This window comes from Schistocerca nitens, chromosome 4, assembly GCF_023898315.1.
Source record: "Schistocerca nitens isolate TAMUIC-IGC-003100 chromosome 4, iqSchNite1.1, whole genome shotgun sequence".
Taxonomy (NCBI): Eukaryota; Metazoa; Arthropoda; class Insecta; order Orthoptera; family Acrididae; genus Schistocerca; species Schistocerca nitens.
The window spans coordinates 947,403,439-947,420,330 of record NC_064617.1 but is presented as its reverse complement, the minus strand read 5'-3'; the positions used below and the strand labels follow the sequence as shown (position 1 = coordinate 947,420,330).

Genomic DNA, 16,892 nt, shown 5'->3' with positions numbered 1-16,892 from the left:
TGAGAAATATCAACAATGTAGGAAGAGACAGATTGCTACTTACCATAAAGAAGACACATCAAGTTGCAGACGGGCATGGTTAAAAGACACTCACATATTGCTTTCAGCCACAACCTTCGTCAGTAAACACACACACACACACACACACACACACACACACACACACACAAGGCAAGCACACTTAATGCACGCACGACTGCCAACTCCACAGTCTCCGTCCCGAGATGCTGGAGTTGGCAGTAGTGTGTGCATGAGGTGTGCTTGCCTTGTGTGCGTGTTTCTCTCTCTCTCTCTCTCTCTCTCTCTCTCTCTCTCTCTCTCTCTTACTGACTAAAACTGTGGCCTAAAGCTCAGTGTGCATGTCTTTTAATCCTGCCTGTCTGCAACTTGACTTCTTTACAGTACATAGCAATCTGTCTTTTCCTATATTGTTAATAATCCCACCTGGAGTTTCCGTTGTTGGAATACTGAGAAATGGTTCACTTTAAGTTGTAACCGTGTATAGATTCCCACTGGGAACTTTCAAACTGTTTATGAGGCATATGAATTCCTTACTACACTCTGCCAAACAACAAGCTGTTAATAGTCCATTGATTTTAATGTAGATTTCTAAAGGTTCTAGTAGGAAAAATTACCTGGAAATGTTGTTTTTTCTCCTATGGTTTGACTTTGTTAATTAAATTTCCAACATTGATGAATAAAGGCAGTGGTGCTCTGATAAGGTTTTCTTTGGTGAACCATGAAGCAAGAAAATAACTGTACAGGCCCCTAGCCAGCAAAAAATGCTCTCTCTGATGATAGTGCATAATTAGCTGCAAGATAGTGCCTCCCAGTATAGATTTCCTTCAGTGGAAATCTTTCCAGGAGATTCTTCAATCCCTCTAGGAGTCTGTTTTGCGTGACACTTTGTCTTTTTGATTATTTTATGAGAAAAGCTGTTTTCAAATGATGATACGAATTTTACATGGGATGTATTAGATTTAATGCCATCATGCAGTAGTTGCACATTGCAAAGATTTTAAAGAGAAGTAACAAAAATCAAGGAATGTCACATTATCTCAGAAAGAAGTACGGCTGACAAAATACATAAAACATATTGAAGTGAGAGACAGGACAACAGGTCACAGAGCAGGGTAATGTTACTGTTCATTTAAATGGACAGGCCAGCAAGTATGTTTGATAATCATTTCTTAAATGTAGTAGAAAATGTAGAAACAATCATTTCAATAGGAAAATCAAATCAGTATGCTGGAAAATGAGCCCTCATAAAATACAGTTATAAAGACATTTCAAATACTTCTGAAATTAAGAAAATTATATATTCTCATTCAAACATGAAAGCTCATGTGAATTTGATGGTGTCTTCAACAGAGTACTAAAGAGCTGTTCTCATACAATAATGTATGTATTGTCTTTGCTGAAATATGTTATGCGTCACTAATTCAGGGCATTTTTCAGCAAGATTGAAATATGTTATTGTTAATACCCTACCTAAGGGAGGTGATACGAAAGAGAACAGCAGCTACTGACACATTTCACTACTCACATTTTCCAAAATTTTTGAGAAGGTGATGTACTCTAGTATAGTATCCTACCTGAGAAACATTAATATCCTTAGTAAATCACAATTTGAATTTCATAAAAGTGTTTTATGTGACCTACCTAAAGGCATTTAACTGTGTTGGTTACAATATCCTCCTAGATAAACTGAAATTTTACAGAATTGATGTTATAGCTAACAAATATATGTCATATCTAACCTAACAGTTCAAATAATGTAAGCGGGGGAGAGTCTTCTGACTAGGCAGTAATCATGTAAGAAGTTTCAAAAGGCTCAATCTTAGTTCCACTATTGTTTCTCGAATATATAAACAACCTTACATCTAATATGCAGAATTGGTCCTTTTTGCAGAGCACACTGGTGTTGTAATCAATCCAAACATACACAGAATAGAAGAAGTGGTAAATAACAGTCTTAATATAGTCTTTCGCTCCATTTAAAAAACACATGAAATATTCAGTTCTGCACATCAATAGAGATACATCAGTGGTAAGTGTATTAACATGGGGAAATAATAACTAGTGTGAAAACTTCAAAATTTTTAGGTATCCATATTGATAATGTAAATTGGAAAAAGACACTTAAAAGAACTTGCTTAAGCCACATTTCCTCTTCAAATCATTGCAAATCTTACGGAGAAAAAAACTGATAAGGTAGAATATTTTCACTCAATAGTATCACACTGAATTATGTTCTGAGGTAACTCATTTTTGAGAAAGAAACTTTTCATTGCTCAAAAACATGTTGGATGAGCAGTATGTTACACTCACCCAATATAATCAAGTACACACCTGTTTAAGGAGTTATAATACTGACTACTGCTGTGCAGCCTATATATTCCCCCGTGGAGTACTTTAAATAACCCATTGCAGGTTCAGAAGGAACGATGATATACATAACTACAATACTAGAAGATAGAATGGCTTTCACTATTTTACATTAAGGCTGACTTCAGCACAAAAAAGGGTACAAGGTGCCACCACCAAAATTTTTGATCATGTAGCTATTGATATAAAAAGTATGACAGACAGCAAACTTAATTTGGGGAAAAGCTGAAAAAGTTAGAAGTTTCTCCTTGAAAGCTCCTTGCATCCCACTGATGAATTTCTATTGCTGTAATATGTTAAAGGTTTTGGAAAAGAATTATTAATTTGCATCTGTATACAAAAGCTACCATTGCGAATGGTCTGCATGTAGCCATTTACATTTTAGTGTGTAATGACTTGCCCTTTCATTATAATTAATCATACAAGTGATCTATGGATTGGGATGGTGCGACAACATTTTTCCACATAAGTGACTCACCATTTAATGACCTCATAGTTTGGTCCCTTTCCCCTCCTTTAAGCCAACCATGGCTGTTATTCAGCAACTGTATACTGGTTTCAACATAGGATTAAACAGCCAACCGGTTGCTCATAAACGGTAGGTACATTGACCTAGGTTTCAACACCTACTAGGGGTGTCTTTTTCAGAATAAATGTTGCTAAATCCTATAAAATAATACATAGGAAATGAGGTATGATCAAAAACACATTAATCAAGATGACAATTTTTACGATGCACAAAGGTTACTTACCAAAAATTACATTGCTAAAAAGCAGTAGTCAATTTGGAACAGCTACACTCCTTTCAAAAGTGAACTGTAACATTGTAGCCTTTGCCACATGTGTCCAGCTGGGAACATCATCAGACTGATCAGACCAGTGGCTTACATTGCTGCCGTGAAAGCAATAAGAGTTGTGCTGCCTACTTGGTGTGGACAGTAACATGTTGTGCCCATTTGAAACATTATATCAGAAATACTTGGGAAAAAAGACAATTTTAAAAACAATATACAAAGAGAACTTAATATCTTTTTTAAAATACACAGTAGTCAAGCAGATTAACTATAATAGCGCCATCTTTTAGTCTTTACAGAAACTACTATTATGTAAAGAAGAGAACAAGTAGAAAAAATTTTTACAAACAACTGTACAATCCAGAAAATATTTTCATTGAGGTAACTTCTGCAGCACATATCTGTCATCATCAATAGCAATACAGAGGTCCAAGTATTATGAAAAAACTAGCTTCGCTTGTGAGTTAGAAAATAACGACTGTCGGCTTAATTACTTGGACCTCAGTATTGCTATTGATGACGACAGATTTATATTTGGTATTTTTTGAAAAGCCACTAATATAAATCAAATTGTGCCTGCTAGTTCGGTGGATACTCATTCCCATAAGAAAACATTTTTCCATTCAGCCTTTCATCATGCTGTCTCTATGGGAGATACGATACTGCGTGAAGAATTTGACAGAGCACTGAAAGACCTGAGTCGAAACAAGGCCCCCGGAGTAGACAACATTCCATTGGAACTACTGACGGCCTTGGGAGAGCCAGCCCTGACGAAACTCTACCATCTGGTAAGCAAGATGTATGAAACAGGCGAAATACCCTCAGACTTCAAGAAGAATATAATAATTCCAATTCCAAAGAAAGCAGGTGTTGACAGATGTGAGAATTACCGGACAATCAGTTTAATAAGCCACAGCTGCAAAATACTAACACGAATTCTTTACAGACGAATGGAAAAACTAGTAGAAGCCGACCTCGAGGAAGATCAGTTTGGATTCCGTAGAAATATTGGAACACGTGAGGCAATACTGACCTTACGACTTATCTTAGAAGAAAGATTAAGGAAAGGCAAACCTACGTTTCTAGCATTTGTAGACTTAGAGAAAGCTTTTGACAATGTTGACTGGAATACTCTCTTTCAAATTCTAAAGGTGGCAGGGGTAAAATACAGGGAGCGAAAGGCTATTTACAATTTGTACAGAAACCAGATGGCAGTTATAAGAGTCGAGGGGCATGAAAGGGAAGCAGTGGTTGGGAAGGGAGTAAGACAGGGTTGTAGCCTCTCCCCGATGTTATTCAATCTGTATATTGAGCAAGCAGTAAAGGAAACAAAAGAAAAATTCGGAGTAGGTATTAAAATCCATGGAGAAGAAATAAAAACTTTGAGGTTCGCCGATGACATTGTAATTCTGTCAGAGACAGCAAAGGACTTGGAAGAGCAGTTGAACGGAATGGACAGTGTCTTGAAAGGAGGGTATAAGATGAACATCAACAAAAGCAAAACGAGGATAATGGAATGTAGTCGAATTAAGTCGGGTGATGTTGAAGGTATTAGATTAGGAAATGAGACACTTAAAGTAGTAAAGGAGTTTTGCTATTTGGGGAGCAAAATAACTGATGATGGTCGAAGTAGAGAGGATATAAAATGTAGACTGGCAATGGCAAGGAAAGCGTTTCTGAAGAAGAGAAATTTGTTAACATCGAGTATAGATTTAAGTGTCAGGAAGTCGTTTCTGAAAGTATTTGTATGGAGTGTAGCCATGTATGGAAGTGAAACATGGACGATAAATAGTTTGGACAAGAAGAGAATAGAAGCTTTCGAAATGTGGTGCTACAGAAGAATGCTGAAGATTAGATGGGTAGATCACATAACTAATGAGGAGGTACTGAATAGGATTGGGGAGAAGAGGAGTTTGTGGCACAACTTGACCAGAAGAAGGGATCGGTTGGTAGGACATGTTCTGAGGCATCAGGGGATCACCAATTTGGTATTGGAGGGCAGCGTGGAGGGTAAAAATCGTAGAGGGAGACCAAGAGATGCATACACTAAGCAGATTCAGAAGGATGTAGGTTGCAGTAGGTACTGGGAGATGAAGAAGCTTGCACAGGATAGAGTAGCATGGAGAGCTGCATCAAACCAGTCTCAGGACTGAAGACCACAACAACAACAACAACATGCTTTTTTCACCTGACAAGCTTAATGAAGAGGTGAACATAATAAAAACTATTGCAGTTAATAATGACTATGATCCCACGTTAGTTGAAGATCTTCAAAGTCAAAACTGACTCTAAAGGGACCACTTCAGGCAGCAGTGCTGTTCCTGATAGTAACGAGTTTAAAAATGTTTTCTCTATTATTTCTACACTTATTGTAAAATTCATCATCTCCTGATTAATAAATATGGATTCAAAGTTGCATTTTCCATGAACAATAACTTGTAAAAAAAGTCTCACGTACAATCTCAGATCCACAGTTACTCCAATATACATAATTCAGGAGTGTATAAAATCACTTGGGATATGTGTTCCATTTATTAAATAGGACAAACTGGAAGGTCTTTTAGTGGCAGGTACAAGGAACATTTGTTGGGAAGAAGAGGCACTAATGTACACAATTCCACTGCTAATGACCAGACACAAACTGAAATGCATTGAGAAAGAAAGGTCATAGGCTCGATGTACTCAAAGAGCTAGAGATTTTTAAGCATATTTCTAAGAATGATGGCTTCATTCTTAGAGAAGAACTACGTAACAAACATTTTTCCAATAGTTTCAGTGCACTGCTCACGGACTTTGATTCCTCTATTTTTACTATATTTTCCCTGCTTCTGATTTCGAAACACTGTTTTCTTCTAATCCCATAGATATGTGCTACTGAAGTTACCTTCATGCAAATATTTTCTGGATTGTACAGTTGTTTGTAAAATTTTTTTCTGTGTCATTCTGTCCTTTATGTAATAGTGATGTCTGTAAAGTCTAAAAGATGGCTCTGTTATACTTAATCTGCTTGACTGCTGTGTATTTTCAAAACAACCTTAAGCTTTCTTTATATATTGATTTTAAATTAACTGTCTTTTTTTTCTCAAGTATTTCTGTTACAATGTTTCAAATGGGCACGTTACTGTCTGCATCTGATAGGCAACGCAATTTGTATTGCTTTTGTGGCAGCAATGTAAGCCACTGAGCCAATCAGTCTGATGATGTTCCCAGCTGGACACACTTGGCAAAGGCTACAATGTTATATTTCACTTTTGTCAGGAGCATAGCTGTTCCAAATTTACCATTGTTTTTTAAGAATGTAATTTAACATAAGTAACCTTTGTGCGTCATGAAAATTGTTATATCAGTTTATATGTTTTTGATCATATCTCATTTCCTATGTATTATTTTATAGGATTTAGCAATATTTTTTTCTGATGAAGACATCCCTAGTAGGTGTTGAAACCTAGGCCAATGTACCTCCTGTTCGTGTGCAACTGGTTGGCTGTTTAATCCTATGTTGAGCAATATAAGTGTGAACCAGATGTGGCTTGAATTCAAAGAATTAGTGTTGACAGCAACTGAGAGTCTTATACAAAGTGAATTAATAAGAGGCAGAACAGATCACCGTGTTACACAAAACAGGTCAGGGCACTTTTGCTGACAGAATGAAGAAAGCATGTCAGATTTAAAAGAATGCAAAGTCTCCAAGGACCAGACAGATTCAGGTCCAACAGGTGGAGAATTGCCTCTGCCCTGACCAGCATATCAGCTTGTTCATTACCACTAGTTCCCGAATGACCAGGGAGCCACCACATGTATATCTTGTCGCTTTCCCCTGGTCTAACAAGGGATTCATGGCATTCTGCAACGATCTTTGACTTCACTGCAGGGGCTGAAAGAGATTTCAGAGCTGCTTGGTTCCCTAAATGAGTTCAGATGCTCTGATCCTTTTAACACCAACATAAATTCTCCTCCATGCAGCCTCTGATACTGAGTATACAAGGTGTGATTCAGAAGTTTCAAGACGGATTCACTTCCGAGTAGGGGAGCGCGCGCGGACTGGTTCCGCTGGGTGGGGGAAGTAGTGGGGGGGTCTCAGGGAACGAACAGATGCTTCGGCAGTTGCCTCCAGAGCCCTGGAGGGTGCACATCGCTTGCAGCATGAGTACCTGTCATTGACCTTGGTCGAAAAGTGGGAGAGGCGAAAATGGAGCAGCACTTGGAGCAGCATTATGCGATTAAGTTTTGTGTGCAACTGAACAAAACCGCCATGGAGACTCTCGATATGGTTCAAGAGGCCTTTAAAGAAGAAGCCATGTCCCAAGCAATGGTTTTCATGTGCCACAAATGTTTCAAAGATGGCTGCGGGAATGTTGAAGATGACGACTGCTCAGGGAGGCCATCATCAAACCGAACGGATCAAAATGTGGAGAGAGGGTGGGAAATTTTAAACAATGATCGTCATGTTAGTATTAGATTAATTGCCAATGAATTAGGACTGAGTCAGTACGGTGTGGAGGATTCTGACACAGAATTTGATGATGCGAAAAGTGTGTGCCAAACTGGTGCCGAAAGTTTTGTCAGTGAATCAGAAGAAACGACGCATGACTGTTTGCTAGGAAATGCTCCACTGGTGATGAGACCAGGGTCCACAAGTACTAGTACAAGTTGAAGTGTCGAAGCTCAGAGTGGCACACTGCTTCCTCGTCGAAGCCCAAGAAAGCTCACATGAGCAAGTTGTGTGTGTGAAGTGCATGCTGATTGTTTCTTTTGATGGTAAAGGAGTGATTCACAAGGAGTTTGTTGCTCTTGGAAAGACTATCACAGGTGGCTTTTACACTGGAGTGCTCCACCGCTTGAGGGATCGAGTTCGCCACGTCCGCCCAGCGATCAAGGGCGATTGGATTCTCCACCACAACAATGCGCCCACTAACACGTCACATGCCGCCGCCAAAGTTTTGGTCAAGTTCAACGTGACAACACTGCTGCAGCCACCCTACAGCCCCAACTTGGCTCCAAGTGACTTTTTCCTCTTCCCTCGAGTCAAGACAGGCCTAAAAGGGAAGGGATTCGACTCCATTGATGCCATCCACCAGGCTTCGATGAGAGCCCTTGATAGCATGATGCCCAAGGCCTTCCAGAAGAGCTACGAACAGTGGAAGACACGCTGGCAGCACTGTGTTGATGCTGAAGGATCATATTTTGAAGAATTTTAGTCTGCTGTACTTAAATGTCCAATAAATTTCTAGTTCTGAGTTAAGTCTTGAAACTTTTGAATTACACCCTGTATCTGCCTGGAATACCATAGCCAGCATTCCTAAAGAGAGTGCATATCTAGTTTATGCTGTATACCCTGGTCCCAGCACTTCTACCTATTTTCAGTCTGTCAGTAAACCAGACACTGTTTCCTGAACTGAATCGTGATTCATACTTCCACTGCTCCCTATTTCCAGTTGTTATGCTGAAAGGTTTGTTGAAGTAGATGGAACTATTGTGTAGTCAGCTGGCATTTCCCCAACTATTTATGTATTCATCACTTTCATTATGTTAGTGTGGGAGTCTAGATATTCTAAAGTTTCCAGTTTTTAACCTGTATGCCCTTCCACTGCCGCCATGGTAGCCCAAAAATATGGAAGGTGCATTCCCAGCACAATCTCAATTTCAGCAGTGGGTGTGCTACTGATATACCTGTTATGGCTAGCAGTTAATCTCTACACCTTCCAAAGCTCCTTAGCAGCCACCTTCTGTTCTACTTTATTCCACTGTGCTACTGTAGCTCCATAAATAGTCATGGGTCTCATTACAGCGGTGTATATACAGTACATGCTCCTGGGACTTGGACTCCAGTTTTTATCACACGCCCTTCTAGTGCGCATGAGAGCACCTTTTGCCTTGGAGCTTGTGAGAGATCCACATTAGTTTTGCATCCGAGGTTACCTCTAGTTGCTTTGCTACCCCTTCTAGTGGTAGAATTCTGCCGAAAGAGATTAAGATTCCAGTACATTTGGACATGCTTTCTTGTGAATGGTACAACAACTGGTTTCTTGGGACTAATCATTAGGTCCTGTTTCCTATGCAAGCTTTGGACAATGTTCAGAGCACATTTTGCCATTATTATAACATATTGGCAAATATGCCAAGTATTACTGTGACTAAATTCATTTGCATTTCCTTGCCAAAGTAACCTCTGGCTTTTCGCTCTTTAATGAGTCAATTCACCAGTAGGTTCCACAGTAGCGGGGACAAAACCCTATCTTGTGGACACCATCAGTGATGTTTATCGCCGTTTTAATATCATTCAAGGTGGCTTCTCTTATTCATTCACTCAGCTCGGTCTTAGTCCACCCATATATAGTGGTCTTAATGGCATGCTCTTCTGCACCTCTACCCTTGAATTCGAAAGTTGTGTTGCCAAAAGCCCCCTCAATACCCAGGAAGAAGCAGAGAGCAGTTTCCTGAAAGTGTAGAGCTTTTTCCACCTTCCCAACAAATAATTGGTGAAGTGCTATTTCACATGATTTGTCTGGTTGATGTACAAATTGGTTTACATGTAGAAGACCCTCAGTTAACCTCCTTTCCCTAAGATGCACTTTAATCAGTTTTTTCAAAAGGACAGAGTGATCAGTTTCGTACCGTTAGCATTGGTATGATGAATTCTGTCTGTGTTTGGAATGGAAACAACCTTCGCTGTCCTCCAAACATTAGCAATGATTTAGAGCCAGAAAATTTCTATCTAGGACTGGGGTCTTCAATGGTTGAAACTTTCCCGCTGACCACTGGACTTTCTCAGAGTCCACACATTCTCTGGCAGATTTCCAGGCCTCCCATTGCTGTATATCCTCTTTCAGATTGCACTGAGGGAAGCGAGTCTTGAGGAGCACATGCAGAGTCTCATGTGCTGTCCTTATATCTCACCATCCTCCTTCCTTAGTCTGCCTCCTGGATTAGTAGGTATTCTTGTGAGGATTTTATGAAGCTGTAGCTGTAGCTTCCAAGTCCTCACTGAATGCCTTCCGAGATGATTGCTTTACTTACTTAATAGTAATACCAGTATTTTGCACATTGTCCTTCACTTTTTGCAAACTTGAACAGCCCTCTTACCTGCTTCCTTTGCCATCCAACATTGTTGTTCCACCATGGTACATCCTGTTAGTGCACTTCTTCGGGAATTTGACCGTTTTCTACGTACAGAATTAGTTCATGATGGCAGATGTGCTTCATCTTGCCGTTTCCTCTGATTGTACTGAATTTCTTATCAAAATTTCAACTTCAGAAAGGTGAGTGTGTGTCTTTCCTATATGAGCCTCCTGTCTGTTTCCCTAGCACTCCTATACACCTTAGCATAACACCCAGACTTAATCAGTCTTCTTTCAGTGTGCCTGTCTGCCACTCAGCACTTCCTCTATGTGCTGAGTAGCAGTCTGTTCTATTTATATGTAAAATAAAGGAAAGGCAACCACTCACCTATAGCTGACCAACTTATGGTGCAGAGAAACAATTGACAGAATACAGTATTTACACTAGCTTTTGACCTCTTATTTTATCTGTAGCAGAGATACACACAGTCACATATGTGGTGGCGGCAAGAATGACTGTTGATGGCAATTGACAGGGTAGGTGGAGGTAGAAGAATGCACAAGGTGAGAAGGAGGTAGTGCTATGGTATAAGGCAGGTCATTAGACAGATGAATCAGTGGCTGCACATCAAGACAAAAGGAGATGAGAGGGTAGACCAAGCCAGGGGTAGAGAGAAGGTGAAAGCGAGGGGAGGAAAGGAGATGAAGGGAGAGATGGGGAAGGAAAAGAGAAAGGGAGAGGGTTGGGAAAGGGGGGGGGGGGAGAGAGAGAGAGAGAGAGAGAGAGAGAGAGAGAGAGAGAGAGAGAGAGAATGCCCTCATTGGGGTGGGAGGGGGGCAGGGAGATGATGGTTGAAGGCAGTACACAATCTTGAAGGGGAAGGAGCAGTGGGGACAGAAGAGAGAAAGGAAAAGGTAAGTTGGAGCAGTATGAAACAGGTTACTGGAAATTTAGGGCAGGAGGGTTGTGAGAGTGCAGAATATGCTGGAGAACAATTCCCACCAGTACTGGAAAGGATTATCCAAATGGCTTGTGTAGCGAAGCAGCTGTGGAAGCCATTTGTGTTGTAGTGCGCAGCATGTTCAGCAATGGGATGGTCAGGTCCGCAGGTCGCTAGAGTTTGACGGTCACTATTCATGTGAGTACATAGTTGGTAACCTGTCATGCTCATATACAATGCTGCAATTTAATCTATCTTATTTCATATCCTTGACATAAATAAAGCTATATATAAAGTTTGTGGTTGCTATATTTCTTCAGGTGAATTAATTAAACAAAGACAGATTAATCACACTTGAGAGAAATTGAAATTTGGACAATTGTATTACAGGGAGATAAATTTTAACATGTAGATATCTGGAGCTTGCTTTATTGTTCAAAGAAAACTTCAATTGCTATTGATGAGCTACACTTTAAACCTTAGTTGATCAGAGCTTATTTTTCAGTTTTTTTTTTTTTGTTCTCCTATTAAGCTACTATTGCTACTGCAGTAGTCACCATTGTACTTCACACTTAACAGTTCGTCCCCAGTAGTGTGCCATTGACCCTTCTTATCGTAACTACTACAACAGGTGAATGTAGACACTTGCAAGTACAAGAGTACAAGAAAACCAAATGTGTAACACCTAGTCCATTGGATTGCCTTATCACATGCAGGATAATTAAGGAGCGTTGTTGTATACATTCCCCTTCCCCCCCCCCCCCCCCACACACACACACACTTTTCTGATGTAGAACCCAACTTCAGTAGATAAGCCACAGTAATCGCTACTTCTTTGTAACATTACTTCATTGAACTAGGGTCCACAGCTGCGAGAAATTTTTAAAATGATTTGATACCGCTTGCAGCTGCGTACTATTGCACAGTTTCAGTTTATACCATTTTCAAGTATCTGTACAGAAACTCAGCATTGGTACAAGGAAATATGTGTAATTTTAAATTCATGACATGAATGCATTTTGTGGCAGTTACAACATTTGCACTCACAAGCACATTGACAGTGGGTGTTATTCACTTGTAATATGTGCAGGGACTAGTATGGCATTATGTGACATCATTGAATTTTTGTGCAGATACACTTGAAAATTTTCTAAGACCTAAATTGGAGAATAGTACACACAAAGAAAAAAATGACGATGACGTCATGTTGTAGCATATCACTTTAAAAAAAAATACCCTATAAGCATAAGGAACTGGCCAGCACTGCCATGTTATAAAAGTGTTTTTCTTCCTTTTATCTCTGTTGTCCAGATTTTTAGTTATTATGGTCAAAAACTGAAATTAGAGTGTACATTTTATCGTATATTTACAACTGTTCTGTAAAAACTGTGAAACAGAATGAATTTAATGTGTTATACAGGCTCCTGAATGGTTTCCAATCAGATTCTGCTCTTCATAAAGAAATGCTTGCTGTATTAGCAGCAGTTACTGAGGTCATTAAATCATATAAAGGAAGGGAGTCCTCTGTGGAATACTTTGCAGCACTGGTAAGCTCCTCTGTGTTCCTTATTTCTTTTAATACACATTTGTAATTTTAATGCTAAGTACAATCTGTGCATGTGTTCAAAATACCGCACAACACATTAAACATTTAAATGTAAAAACAGTAATTCCATTTTCTGGATTGATTTAATTTCATTTATATTTCATAATCAATTAAAATAATTTTGAAGTTTCTGGTAATAGATCTACTTCAGTAAAATATTTAGGTATTCTGCAGAAAGTAGAATTTGAGTGTCTATTATGCTTTTGTGTAATTATGTCACTCATTTGTTCACCTACCTTCTTGCGCTTCATAAACAAACTATACTAGAGAACAGTGAAACTGGCAGCAGTTTTCCCACCTCTCAGTTTCCCTTCATTTATAATTGCAAATGAACAGCCTATGATCTGGTCTGCCGTTGACTGTGATTCCAAATGCACATTGTTACAACAGTTGGTTTTCTACCACTGCTGCTAGCTATCATGATAAGAAGCAATGACTGCTGAATGGTCATCTTAAATTGCGAAGCACTAGTGTTGGCCAATTCGTACCTTCAAAAGGCAAAATGTTTAGTGCTGCATATAAAAGTGACATACATTTCTGACTTTTAGAACTAGAAGTTCGTTCCTCAAGGAGGAGAGAGGAATAGGTTGGGGAAAGTTAAACAGGAAAGGCACGTTACTGACATCAGGATGAAAGGGACCCACCTGTACTGAGGGCAAGAGTAGGCAAAGATCCCCCTCTCCTCCCTGAGGAAGTAACTAATTGTTCCAAATACTAGGAATGCCTGTGTCTTTCATGAGTGTGTATTGGGTGTAGCTTAAGGTAAGTGCTGACCAGCAGTTATTTCTCATGGTTTGTAAGTTTTCACAATTAAATTTCCCTTTGATGAAATGGACAGCTGTCATATACAGAGTTTATGTGGCAATGCTGCACTTTCATGCTGCCATTGGTACAGCTTTTTCGTTCAGTAATTAAAACTTCCGGGCTAAGAGGCCGTGGTCCAATAGTAGAAATACTTCTCCCTGACGTTTCGTTGCCAGCTGCGGGCAACATCATCTGAGGTGAGTCTACGACTGGCTGCTAGGCCGTGGAGGTCCTGTTTATATAGAGCGCGTAGAGGGCGCCACCACTCGTCATGTGTTGTCAACAGTAAAACTATCTCTGGCTGGCGTCATTACTCTCGATCGAAGGTAATCGATTGTCACATCTTTGGTACAGAGTCGATCGCCATATCTTATCTAGCTTCAAGCCGTCTTCTTTCCTGTTAAAATTATTGTGGTGTTTAAAAATCTCTACAGCCTCTCTATACATACGTGCATAATAATGCGATGTCTTAGCTAGCACGCTCGTCTCACTAAATTTTATTTCATGGTCACCCGTTTCAAAAACATGTTCCGCTACAGCCGATTTGTCCGTGTGCCCAGTCGACAGTTCCTTTTATGTTCAGTTAGGTGAGTATCGACTGGGACACACAGACAGATCGGCTGTAGCGGAACATGTTTTTGAAACGGGTGACCATGAAATAAAATTTAGTGAGACGAGCGTGCTAGCTAAGACATCGCATTATTATGCACGTATGTATAGAGAGGCTGTAGAGATTTTTAAACACCACAATAATTTTAACAGGAAAGAAGAAGGCTTGAAGCTAGATAAGATATGGCGATCGACTCTGTACCAAAGATGTGACAATCGATTACCTTCGATCAAGAGTAATGACGCCAGCCAGAGATAGTTTTACTGTTGACAACACGTGACGAGTGGTGGCGCCCTCTACGCACTCTATATAAACAGGACCTCCACGGCCTAGCAGCCAGTCGTAGACTCACCTCAGATGATGTTGCCCGCAGCTGGCAACGAAACGTCAGGGAGAAGTATTTCTACTATTGGACCACGGCCTCTTAGCCCGGAAGTTTTAATTACTGAAGACGCCGGCCGTGAAAGCCTACACGCTATGATTAGCTTTTTCGTTGCTTCTGATAATGCTTGTGTTATCTGTATGGAACTGTTTCACATACGCAGAGAGAGCTGTGATTTTAATCGCATACTATACTGTTTTTCCTTGTAAGATGACTCAGTTAAAAGGCACATAGAGCCAAACAAACGAAGTCATATTACAAAGTCTAAATTTTTTTTGTGACCTTAAAGACAGCTCCAGAACACTACAGTACAGTATAGAGAATATGTGCACATGCACAGAGAATGGAAACCTGTGACCGAGAAATCTCCAAGGAAATATATTATTAAAAAATGTACTGCCACTGATTTTGATGTTCATTCATCATACAATACTGGAATTTTACATTTGTGCCAAGTATCCTGCAAGACAGATGCCTTAAATGACAATTCACAAGGGGCCACCATCCAGTTTGAAGAATTCTGAAATCTTAGGGATTAAGGTACAGAAAGTGCAGTGATGGAAAAAGTGTTCTGATGTAGATATCCATTGTTATAGCAGCTTGGGCTACTTTTCAGAGAAAAATGTGCATCATCAGGAAAGAAAATCATTGCCCTATCGTGTGTCTCAGTTAGACCTGGCTCAATGAGAATCATGCCAGAAAGCACATCTGTCAGTATTCGAAGAACAGTGGTGATCTTAAGGGGCAGTAGGCAGAGGAAAGAGACTTACTGTCTGTTGTGCAGGATTTTCTGACCATGGCTTTATCAACAGTGCAAAGACAAGATTTGTTTAAAACTGTTTTTCAGATTTGTTACATGATTTAGAAGTCGATTGTGTGATCATCATGAATAACACCAGTTATCATAAAAAGGGAGAAATTTCCTAATTCAAACACGAAGAAGAATGAAATTGCACAGTGGCCAGAAGACAAAACTAATTCAGTATTGAGATGTTGTAAGAGAGCTTAAATGTTCAACAAAATCAATATGTACTTGACAGCTTAGCAACAGAAATGGAGAACCATTTTGTGAGGATTCCCCCTTATCACTGCCAATAAAAACTAATAGGAAATATAGGGATGTTAAAGAAAGGAAAGGTCACATTTAAAAGTTTCAAATCCATAATTAAAGATGCGCAAAATTTACTGGAAGCCGTTGATGTAGGTACCATGGCTAAGTTTCTACACCGTGCAAGAAAATTACTTACTGAAGGAAATAATCTGAGAAAATATTGTTGAAAGAATTGTCATTCTCCAAAATTACTTGTCAACTGGAGACTTGTCGAATATACTCAGTTCTTTAGAGCAGGATGGTTAAACAAATTACGTTAAATGTTGTTCTTTCAATGTTGTAGACATCATTCTCTCTCTCTCCTCTTCTTTTCCTGTAATCTTTCCCTTTGCCCCAATTATTTAGCAGTACAAGGCAGAAGAGCAGCAGAGTAATACTACTTGTGTTGGGATGTTTGTCGCTGTTGTGGCGAACACAAAATCCTTGTTTTCTGGTATGTGCCAAGGTTAAACCTAACACACAGAGCTAATCAATATTTAAATGTTCACACAATCAAATCTGAAATATCTTTAATTTAACAGATAAGCAGATTACTGTATTTTGCTACAATATATCTTATAATTCACTTAAGGATTCATTTGTGTGGAAAGACTCAAGAAAGGAGAATGGAGCTATGACTGGTTTTTCCTTACAGTAATTTCAGTTTCTTGACAAATGGTTTTCCAGCCATAATAAATTATAACTTATTGCAGTGTGCTATATGTTGATTTCGGTAATTGTGTTATTTTGAAGTGAGCACCTTGTAATGCCGACCGCGGTGGTCTCGCGGTTCTAGGCGCGCAGTCCGGAACCGCGCGACTGCTACGGTCGCAGGTTCGAATCCTGCCTCGGGCATGGACGTGTGTGATGTCCTTAGGTTAGTTAGGTTTAAGTAGTTCTAAGTTCTAGGGGACTGATGACCACAGCTGTTAAGTCCCATAGTACTCAGAGCCATTCGAACCATTTGAGCACCTTGTAATTCGTTGCACATACTTTTCGGATAGCATTATTTGACAGTGCAGTTTACCAGTTTTGCTTGACATGTGGTGGATCTTTGGTCTGAAGGCTCCAGATTTTATGTGGCCGAAGTGAAGAGAGAGGACATGAATGGGGAGAAATGTGGAGAGAAGGTGGAGAGGGTCACTTCAGTACTTGGCCGTACAGCTGCCAGTTTGACTGTTCCATAGTGTACAGTAGTTCCATGACTGTTTTGAACATT

General features: G+C 39.7%; 1 protein-coding gene across 1 annotated transcript in view; it reads left to right on the top strand.

The window, feature by feature from the left end:
* Window positions 1-16,892, top strand: part of LOC126253626 (RRP12-like protein) — a 161,412-nt gene that overhangs the window by 15,109 nt on the left and 129,411 nt on the right. The window contains exon 3 of the mRNA XM_049955103.1: window positions 12,602-12,728. Coding sequence (XP_049811060.1) covers window positions 12,602-12,728 — 127 coding nt within the window. The remainder of the gene's footprint in view (window positions 1-12,601; window positions 12,729-16,892) is intronic.